The sequence below is a fragment of the Thermobia domestica genome, chromosome 2 (genome assembly GCF_964235325.1).
Source record: "Thermobia domestica chromosome 2, izTheDome1.hap1.1, whole genome shotgun sequence".
NCBI classification, from domain to species: Eukaryota; Metazoa; Arthropoda; class Insecta; order Zygentoma; family Lepismatidae; genus Thermobia; species Thermobia domestica.
In genome coordinates, this window is record NC_137455.1 from 373697488 (window position 1) to 373709007 (window position 11520).

General features: G+C 36.7%; 1 protein-coding gene across 1 annotated transcript in view; it reads left to right on the forward strand.

The window, feature by feature from the left end:
- Nucleotides 1–8483, forward strand: part of p24-1 (transmembrane emp24 domain-containing protein) — a 32877-nt gene extending 24394 nt beyond the window's left edge. The window contains exon 3 of the mRNA XM_081749406.1: nt 6644–8483. Within this exon, the coding sequence (XP_081605532.1) occupies nt 6644–6880 (237 nt within the window). The 3' untranslated portion in view covers nt 6881–8483. The remainder of the gene's footprint in view (nt 1–6643) is intronic.
- The last annotated feature ends 3037 nt before the right edge of the window (nt 8484–11520 follow it).

Here is an 11520-nt window from a genome sequence, read left to right on the forward strand (position 1 = left end):
TTTTAATATCTTGTGTTTTGACGACATAACCTGCAAACGGTGATTTCTTGGCGTTCATACTGAGTTAAATAGTAAATAAAGAAGTTTCCAAGCGTCAGACGCTATGGAGAAAAAATTAACATTGTTTTTTCCATTTCACTTTCGAAGAAGACAAACTCTTATCACAGTGAAGAAACTCTCAACAAAAAATTCTTTGAATAGCTCAGCGTAATACATTGTAGGGAAACCCCAATAGCAGACTTTCCAACACTCCGTATTTCCTATATTTTAACGAAACCTCCTATATTTTTGTGGCATTTCTACTTCCACTTCTGAAAGTAGCATAAGGAAATAAGGTGTGGCTGGTTGGAGGGCCTTTTGTTTCCACAATAGGGTGGTTGAATGGAGACTCTTCTGTGTTTCGTCCTTTCCTGCTTATTATCCAAAGGTAATTATAGCAAACAATATTCAGTTAGCCAAAAAGTATTCATACACCTACATAATGGAACAAAAAATAAACGAGTTTCGTCATATTCATTAAAATGTTCCGTGGAGTAGTGATTTTAAAAACTTATAAATAATTTATTTAGGTGTATATTTTTTGCACTAACTGTAGGCAAATAATTGTAGAATATGTTAGACATAGTCAAATCTTAGCTTAAAAGCTCCACCTGCAGAATGTTTACATTTTTTATTTTATTTTATATTTGAGATAGTTGTTCCAGGAAGAGATTTTTTAATTTCTACCTGTTGCATAGTTGAAACTCTTTCCAATAGGTAGAAATATTGTTATATGAGTTTCTTTGTTCCTTCAAAATGTTCCAAATGCACAAATGTTCCAGGAAATAATAGAAATGTTCCTTTTTCACACCTTCACGGAACCTCCTATATTCTCTCGTCGTGTTTCGTATATTTTTATTCATCAGCATTGGAAAGTCTGCAATAATAATTAAGAAAATAACCATACTCTACTTAGAACTACGTAACGCTTATCCACTACAGACTATCGATTTTGACGATCGCAAGAAACGATGGGCTAACTTAATTCTGATCACTTCAACTACCTGTCGTCATCTGTGGAGTTCAAGCCACTTTTTCACAGAAACGTTCCATGTTATTTACTTTTTGTGAATTTAGTTACAGAATAGCTCAATACCTTATAGGGACTCATACACTTAATCAGGTGAACTATCTTTGCGCACGATTTTCTCATGTCCAAATCCTGTGTTAAAATTTGATGGACGGTAAACATATTCAAATTTAATTCATTACTGATCATTCTTACCGTCAGTCGACAATCTTTCACAAGAGACTTCACGTTTTCGACATTGCCATCTGTTTCTGAGATTGAAGGCTTTTCTATCACGAAGTCCGCTTCCGCTTCTTTCTGAAAAAGACATGTATCTCTGGATAGTGTTCTCCGCAAGTCCTTTGTAACTATTCATAAGTTGCAGTAGCGGGATTCGCCAAGCTTGCACAAAATTTGGTGGCACAACTTTCCGCAGACTTTTGTCGGTCCAATTTCGTAACGTATCACAAACATAAATATACCTCAGATGCTCTCAACAATCGTGTATCAACTGGGAAAAGTTGAAACTTGTACTGAGTCAACGGCAAGAGTTAACTTAATGGCTGTGTGAAGATGGAAGCAGCAGCGTTGACGGTTGGTGCACAGTATTGGCATTCTCATTACTTTTCTAACACATCTCTACAAGGTATCCATATTACACATGTGAAACTTACGAGAATCGACGTGTGAAAGTATTTCGATTGTATACTTGCTAGGTTTCTGAGACACGCATTGCTTAGTAGTGTTATTAATACTCCGTGGGCTTAGCGGCTACCAGGGTGTTATGGATAGAGGTAGTTTGGGTTAGATACCAAGAGAGATGCGTTGAACACACTTACTCGAACTTTCGCGTAGCTACAACATTACATTACTTGCGATGGAATTTGTACTCCTGAAACATATCCATACGTAAGCACTTGACTTGACCAAACCATAGTGCTGACATTGCCAGAACAGGCATCGTCCATGAAATCCTCCAAACATCTCTTCAATAGACTCATAATAATATACACTGTATACCTTTATGAAACAACCACTTACTCAACAATGATACATCGAAAGTGAAAACAATTACTCCCACTTCACTAATACTATAAGTGACAGCGCAGGGAGTAGATGTATAATACCAGGTTATCATAGTTAAAATGTTGCTGTTCAGAGAACTCGCGAGACGTTGGTAGCGAACTCGCAGAAACGATTGCTTTTGGCAAAAAAAGTAGTTCCAATCCTCGTCAGCAGAGGAAATTGTGGCACTGGACAATGTCAATTAAGCGAAGTGTGGAAGAAAAACGACGCTATTAATGCTAAATGATAAGAAAGGCAATAATTATCTCCTCCGTGAATCTTGTGCCATTGCTTAGTATTGTTATTAATACTTCCGTGGTCTAGCGGCTATCACGCGTGATATGGGTGTGATTAAGAAGAGAAAGGAAATTGAAGTTCCAGGGTTGGCAAAGACCATGGTTTTTATTGAAGAACCAAAAAACCCCCCCTTTTTTTGTTTAAACCAGGTTTTTTTGGTTTAAATAATTTGCTGTATGTACTTATACCATATATGAACAGAAATAAGTTTGTTTCGTCTTGGTGTTATTATGCAACAACGGGGTTACGCTGGAAGGGGTCACATAAGCTTAGAGCGGAATTCAAACCGCTTCTCGGTTTACATCCGAGAGAAATTTTCCTCCATTTGAACTCTAAACCGGGACTAATTGGTCACAAATACGATACGTCTGCCCAAGGCCGTACTGGCCAGGCGGAAAACCGGGAAATTTCTCGGTGGACCCTGGACTGTGAATTTTTCAGTGGGCCCTCCGCCTTGTATGGTAAGTAGCGGTAGACCTATATGTACAAAAAGGCATACGCCACGCAGTCCTTGTGCACGAGAGTAACAGAACAGAGGACGATAACACGTCGAGTACCGGCAATTCAGTCAGCTAATCCCAGACCAGCATTACTAGCCCATGATGTTGCAAAAACAGTCTTTCATTTTTTTCGTAATTCTATCCTTGAAAGGTTCGTAATTTTCCAGTCTGCTTTATAATTTTGCCAATATTGAAGTATCAGCTAAATTGAAATCTCAAATGTTGTCATAGCTTAAAACTAAATAATGATTTACATTCTACAGCACCGTTGTTTTCAGTATAGAAAATATACAGGGCCAGATTAAAGTCATTGGGGGCCTTGAAGCGGAAAAATACAAGGGGCCTATCAAAAACTTTTATGATGGGCTCTCCCTCAACATGTTCAGAAGAGCCAGTGAATTATATAGTAGAGACTTATGACATGTTTTTAAACTTTTATAGTGAAAATATTTTCAGTAATTTTTATAGGAAATTCCAAAACATGAGAGCCTTCTCTCACACCACTACCAAAAGAGCAACCCACCCCTTGTTAGACCGGAGGTTGGTGGTTGTTGCCAGATATCCGACGTCATTGGGTAGAAGAAACAAGAAAGAAAAAAGAAAGGAAAACCAGTGAAAAATAAAGACATAATGTTACTACTTTTTGTGATAGATTTAACATAGCATTATTATTGTAATTATTATTATTATTCAGGAGTATCCACAGGCGGGTTTTAGGTGATGGTTACATCCATAAGATTATTATTTTATTTTATTTTTGAAAGACAAAATATTTCATATAAAGTAGCACAGTCGGTTTAATTATACCTTAATGATGCCTTTAAGAACGTTACCTATAAAGGAGAATATAGCATTTTAAAATAATTAGTTGTTATAAAAAGGAATGCATTCTCTTTTAATTGATAGAGCAAAATTGTGCAGGGAGGCATAAGGAAATCTAGATTGATTTTGTATAGATAGAAATTAGCCACGTTAAATAGCGTCCTATTATTTGGGATGTAAATTAGTATGAGTACTTTTATCCTTATTTTTCCTTTTTCTGGGATGGGGGGGGGAGGTTCTCCACTATTTATTTTGGGTATAACGGGAAATTTGGGGAATGATTGCGACCAAGCACTTGAAGGATGGGTACCATTGTTATTATTATTAGTTTTAGTGGCTGAAAGTTACTACAAACTTCCTGAAGATACAGCCTATGAATGTGTATGGCCAGCCAGCCAACTTTTAGTGGGTGATGTCAGTACATGATTTCCATCGCCTTTATTTCTGGATCTCTAGACCAGGCTCACTATCTTTTAATTTTTTTTTTTTTTTAAAGCCCTCCACTCGTCTTAAAATGTGAAGTGAATAACGAAAATTGTTTCTGGAAATCAATGTCAAAATCACGAATGTGATAAGCGTATGCAATAGCCATTTTACTGTTACTACTATTGTCGTTACTACTTTTACTAACTACTAGTAATAATAATAATAATAATAATAATAATAATAATAATAATAATAATAATTATTATTATTATTATTATTATTATTATTATTATTATTATTATTATTATTATTATTATTATTATTATTATTTCAACATTAATATATGTGTGATCAAAATGTAGTAAACTCTTACCTTTCTTGTGTATGAGCTATCATCATCACTCCCATCTTCTTAAAAATCTGTTATTTGTACACAGATTTCAATCCTTTCATCAAAAATAGATTGAAAGTTTTCGTAGCTTCCTTCAATGCTTTCTACATGTTTGATATAATTTATCCACTTTTCGGGCGTTACATGAATGCACGACTCCGTAAGAAGTTGTATTACTTCCCCCATTGGTCGTTTCCTTAAATTTTGAGACGAAACCCTACCCTTCAGTTCTGATCACACTATTTCGATGGGGTTGAGGACGCAGTGGTAAGGTGATAAACGTAGCACAATATACCCATATTTTGCAGTTAATTCGTCCACTGCATATATATATATCAGTATCAGAGAAGTGAGAAAATAAAGTTGAAAATAATCTAATTTTAAAAGAACTTTTGGATCTTTGTCAAAAAGTAATGACTGTAAGTGGGACTTCAATAGCGAACAATTCTGCGATCTTGCTGATAGGGATCCTATTTCGAATGTATTAATAAGCGCCATTTGATATTTTGCTTTTGGCGGAGGGGGAGGTGACAAGACTCCGATGTAATTAGTTCTCACGTTTTTCATTGCTATATTGTTAACCTATTGATTAAAATGTATGTAAGCCTCAAACTCACGGCAGACAAAGCCTCAAAATGACTCCCCTGATTATACAAGGTAACCAAAAAAGTTCTTGCCGATTTTGACGTCCCATTAATAATGAGCTCACAGATAGAAAACGAAATGACACACGTCGTGCCTCCAAGCGATCAGACCATCGACCCTCATTAATACAAGCACGTTACACACTGACAGCAGTCATCGCTCGTCCAATGTCGAAGAGAATTTGAGGTATCCATGCAGCTTGTTCGCATGTGTTTGTTGTATGACTTGAAATGGGCCTGTCAGCTGCCTTATCAAGTCGCCGCATAAGCCAAGCATTTGGGGATGATGCCGTGAAGGAACACACCGCCTGGCGTTGGTTCCAGAAATTCCATTCGTGAAATGTGAGCTTTACGGATAAATCTCGCAATGGACGACCCCATGTGCTGGATGATGAGGCCCTGAAAGCAGGCATCGAAGAGGTCAGTGGTCTAACGCGTTATGAACTTGCAGAAAGGTTCACACGTTTCCGCTGAAATAGTCAGACTGCACCTGCATAAGATAAGGGAGTCATACAAGTTAAGTAGGTGGGTACCCCACACATTGTCGGCAGCCAACAAGCGACAACATCTGATAGCCTGTTTGTTAACCATCTTTGATCGCTTGCTCACTGGTGACGAAAAGTGGGTCTTCTGACACGTGCAAGTGTACCAGACTAATTGTCTTGAGGTGACCCTGTTCCTCAAACCTCAAGACCACCTCTGCGCTTACGAAAGTTTATGCTTTCTGTGGGGTAGAATTATTGGTAAGTGGTGCATTACGAGCTCCTTCTACCTGGTCAGACCATCACTCCTGACCTTGACTCTAAGCAGTTGCAAAGGGTGCACCGTACATTGCGGTAGAATGAATCGGTATTGGTGAATCGCAAGAGTGTGCTGTTCCTGCATGACAGTGCTAAGCCAAATGTGGCAAAGAGGACCCGGGAGAGATTTCAGTAACTTGGTTGGGAGAGACTGTGCCATGCTCCATATTCAGCGGACCTTGCGCCAACAGATTACCACCTGTTTCATTCCCTTGATAACCACCTTCATGGGAGAGCCTTCACAAGTGAGGAAGACCTACGGAACACACTTACGGACTTCATTGCATTCAAGAGCGCCGAGTTTTATCCAGAATATTGTGCAGTTGCAGGACCGCTGGCAAAAGGATGCTGATGGATATTACTTCGAAACCTAAAGCTATATACCGTCTACTGTGTTGCTCTTCATTTGTCATTGCTGTAGAACGGCAAAATGTTTTTGGTTACCTTATAAATGGAATAAAATCATAGTTTGGTATCTACATTTATGTTGTAGGTTAAAGAGGATGGATTGTACGTTAAATAGTGATAGAAGAATTGGTAAAATGAGAAAGTAGGAGGAAAACCCTTATTCTTTCCACGACAGGCAAACCACTTCACTCCTGAGCTTGTGTGTTTCTCTAATATGTATTATTTTCTTTATCCTTTCCTAGATGGAGTCCTCTGCCCAACAAATCCACGAGAACTTAAACAGCATTATTGATTATCAAACTCACCACCGACTGAGGGAGGCTCAGGGTCGTAAGCGAGCAGAAGATTTGAATGAACGAGTGTTTTATTGGTCTGTATTTGAGACAGTGGCCATTCTTGTTATAGGAGTAGGGCAAGTGTTAGTGCTGAAAAACTTTTTCTCAGAGAAGAAACCTTCACAAATGAACTCTCATATGTAGGTTATATTTGTTGGTGTTGATGTTATAATAAGTAAATTTTTTTTTAGTGGAGATGGATGATTGTTAACTTGTGAATTTTTTCGTTGTAAATTTTGGTCATAGGACAAAAGTCAATTACCGCAGCCACTGTGTGGGCTCTTGAGATAACATTACGTATTTTTTTTCCGTAACATCAAGAGGAAAAACAATTCGTTGAGTATAAAAGATAAGGCATTTTTTTAAATAGTTTTTTTTTTTTTTCATTTGGTTTAACATTTTGTTGCTGAGCAAGTGTGTTACTTTTTATTAATCTCATTCTGTGAAACTTCTGTTCATTGTAAAAAAAAAGAAAAAAAAAAATAATAGAACTAATTGCTGGTGCTGAGATGTTTAAATTCGTATGCCATATTTTTCTTTTAGAAATATGTTTTTTGATCATCGGATTGCAAATTTTAAGTGCAACTGCCCATATTAACTTAAGCAAACGAACGAATGACGAAGAGAAAAACTACTATAGAGGTACAGTCGCAAGCAAAAGTCGATATTTCTTATATCAGCAAATTTTCATCTGTTTCGTATTCTGAATAGAAAAGCTATTAAACGGTATCAGTTGAGAAAATTATTGTTACAGATAATCGTAAAAGTGAACAAACCAGACAGACTACAATAAAGTTCAGATCACTGCTTGATACAAATTCTTTTCGCAGTAACTTTGAAATGAGTAAAACGTTATATTATCGTAACTTGTGGGAACACCTTTTCTTCTTCTTCTTCTTTCACGTAACACTATACAGTACTTAAATTGTCACATTGATGCATAAGCTTTTCAGAGAAAGATTATAAAAGGGGTTATTGACATTGCTGGTGATCGAACACTTTTCTTGGTTGAGACTTCTGAATCAAAATAATAATAATAAAAGTGCAATGTATTATTATTATGTTTATTTTGTTACTACTAATGTATAAATTATCTGCTTTAAAAGGAAAGATCAGTATTTTTTTCAGTGGTTGGTTGTTCAAGCAGCTGCCTGAAATATTCCCTAATTATGGTGGTTTTATAATTTCTGAAGCAAGGACTGAATGTTACGTAAACATTCTAATGCGGTGACGTTGCTTTGGGTGAACAGCAACTGGGATTAAAGACAGAAAAATATTTATCAAATGACAATATAATCTTTTGCATGGTATCCATGTGATATTATATAATAATGTCTACAAACAACCTATTGCTGTATCTCCTGTTGTAATTGTGTGTGTGTAGTGTATTATTGCAGACTGGCGATATTTCGTTCACAATTTATTTTTTCTCGTGCAAATACATTCTCTGAAGGGAAATACAGAACGCAACAAATACACCGAGGCTGCTTTAAATAATCTTATCGGTTTATTTAACTTAATGCACATTTTCGCTTCATTTTCCTTTAAAAACACGAAGAAAATTATGCTAAAAAAAGGTAGAAAGAATCTTGTTTATGTGTCTGGGGTGCGTTGGTGAACAATCTCCAAGGGGCTTGAGTCATGTGTTTCAACATCATCATTCCATCAATTCAATTTGTCACTGTGATTGGCTTCCTAGCAATGTACAAGCAAAATTATTAAAATAAAAAATTACATAAATAACGTACAGCCTTGTTTATTATTATTAATTATAACTCAGTCAGTAGTACTGCAGAGAGAACTGTGGTAGAAAAGAGAGAACTTTTAGCATATATCTGTAACAATTTTTTGTAACTGATAACAATAAAACAAAGTGTCACAATCTATAATATTCAACATGTTATGTTAAGTTGGTGACATTATTAGGCTTGCCAGCGACCTAGAAAACCTGAAAAACCTGGAAATTTCAGGGAAATCCTGGGAAACCTGGAAATGTCAGGGAAAACCTGGAAATGTCTGGGAATTTTGTATACTGAGGACATTAATTTTTTTTAGAAAAAGAAAAACTTCAAAGATTATTGAAAAATGCTTATTAAAACACAAAATAGTGCGAAATGTGTCATGTCTTATTCTAAGTAAAATTTGTATTAACCAAAGTGTAAACGAAGGGAAGATGTATAATGTTCTTGAGTAACTCCGTAACAAGAATATAGTTGTAGCTGCCAAAGCTGAAAAAGTAAAACAACAATTTTCCAAATTGTGTTCCAATAATAAAAGAAAAGAAGAAATTCGAATCGTTTAATGTATACACAGATAGGTTAAATGTCTTTTATTGCAGTCTGCTTGATAATTGTGAATTCATTGATTTGTGGGATATAATTATAACGTTACTTGTCCTTTCCCATAGAAATACTTCCGTTGAGAAGGATTTCTCAGTTAACAATGACGTGCTGGTGGAAAATACGCATGAAGAATGTTTGGTGAGTTTACGAGTTGTTCATGATACTTTACAATGTACTGTAGGGCCTCTTGGTATTTATATAGACAAAATGCTTCAGTATGTACTTGGATCAGATGCACGTTATGAAAGGAAAATGACAAAAACCACTGCAAACGAATCCACGAAAAAGGAAAATAAGCACATAGCTGATCAAATTACCATTTTAGGAAAAAAGAAAGCAAAACTATCAGTAGAGACTTCCGTTGAATGCAAAAATTTGGAATATGAAATTGAGACCTCGAAAGGCATCTCGAAGATAGAGAACTGTAGAAACTAAGGAAACATACAGTAATTTGTTTAGTGCGAAGTTCCATAACAGAAATTATTTATGTAGACTGCAATCGTAAGTACGGTACTGTAAGTTTATTATAATGAAATATATATATATATATAAAAGATTTAAATCTTATTAATTGTTGATTTACGAAAAGAAAAAAGTAAATGGAAGACAATGGGTGGATGTTGTGAAGAGCTTTCTATTCATTCATTCTTTGGAGGAAGGAATTATGTCTGGAGAGTAATAGATCTTGCCTGGAAAACCTGAAATTGTCAGGGAAAATTGATTTGAAAAATCTCTGGCAACCCTGCATTATTGATCTATACATACTCCTGTTATTTACTTCAAAATTTTAACCGACTTAAAAAAAAGAAAAAAAAAGTGGTTATTAAATCGACCTGTTTGAACTGTACAGTCCGCAGTAAAAAACCTGCAACATGAGCATGTAAATTTATTGTAAAACGACGAAGTCTTTTGCTCCAAAATAAGTGTGCAGGGGAGAATGCCGAGGTTTCTCCTGGCCTGTTTCATGCCACTTAGATGTTACGTCGATTCCCTGCGCTGTTAGGCGTAGTTTCACAATAAACTTACATGATCATGTTGCAGGTTTTTGGCTGCGGACTGTACAATTTGTATATATACACAAAGAGTACAAGGAAAGTTTAGCAATACAGTTTTATTTTTAATCTTGTCAAAATAATTTGCATCACATTCAATACACCTCCATTTTGTTAAACCCGATAGGCTGAGTTTCACTAGGGAGTAAGGCTGTCCTAAGCCCTCAGGAGATCCTGATTACTGAAAAACTGCATCCCGTTCAGCTTCAGTTTCACATACGGGAACAGTGCAAAGTTACACGGAGCAAGGTTTGGACTGTAAGGAGGGTGCTTAAGAAGATTTAGTCCTGTAGTGGTCAAATATTTGGTGCAAGCTTTCGCGCCGGGAGCTGGAGCTTTGTCATGATGGAGGAACCAGGTGTCCATCCTTGAATTTGGTCGTAGGTTCTTTATACAGTAGTTTCGATGACCTTAGGCAAGCTGCTCGGTATACCACTTAGCTGTGACTATCTTTTGTCCAAAACGTCACGCTCCACAGTTTCACTCGATTTGAAAAATATAACTATCATTTTCTTTACTGATCAGGATTTTCTGATAGCTACAGATGTATCCTCATCATCAAAGACTCAAACTTTGTTCTGAGTCTTGGTTGGCACATCATCATAGTACAACCAAGTCTCGTCACCTGTCACGATGTTCACAAATCGGGATTGTCCCTTATCAAACATTTGCAGCATCTCCTGGCACCCGTGTCATCTACACTTCAGTCAGACTATGCGGCACCCAAAGACGACAAAGCTTCTTCACGTGCAAATGATCATGCAGAATCGAACGAATTCCTAGTGAATTTAGGCCTAAGATATCCTGCTGGTAGGTCACTCGCTTGTCTTCGTCAAGCATTTTCATAATAGCAGTAATGTTTTTCTCCGTAACTGGTGTTCGTAGCTTTCCTGCCCTTTCAGCATCCTCCAGAGTGAAATTTCCTCTTTGGAATTCTCTGTACCACATGAATATAGCCGTACGATGTGGACAGACACCACCCAGTGGAAGAGTTATTTCTTCTAAGCAATGGTCTACGCGCAAATTTATACCGCAAAACAGCTCGTATCTCATTTCGTGATCATGATGCTATAGCAATCACTTTAGACTATCACTGCTAATGAATAACTCAGCCCATCGATTTGACGCATCGGTTACTGTGCAAGTATGAACATGTCTCAGCATGAACCAAGAAGCAGACTCTGCGATAAACAGTTACGTTGCATTGAAAACACTTGCCAAGTACCCTTTGTATGTATATTGTAGCTATGTTCACACATAACTTTCATATACGTAGGTGCATCGATTTTTGTTTGATTGTTTGTTTTTGAAAGAGCATACCTTACTAGTGATCTCGTGTAAATTTAATCAGGTTAGAATGAAAGCCTTTGGAGTTAGACCTTGAAACACC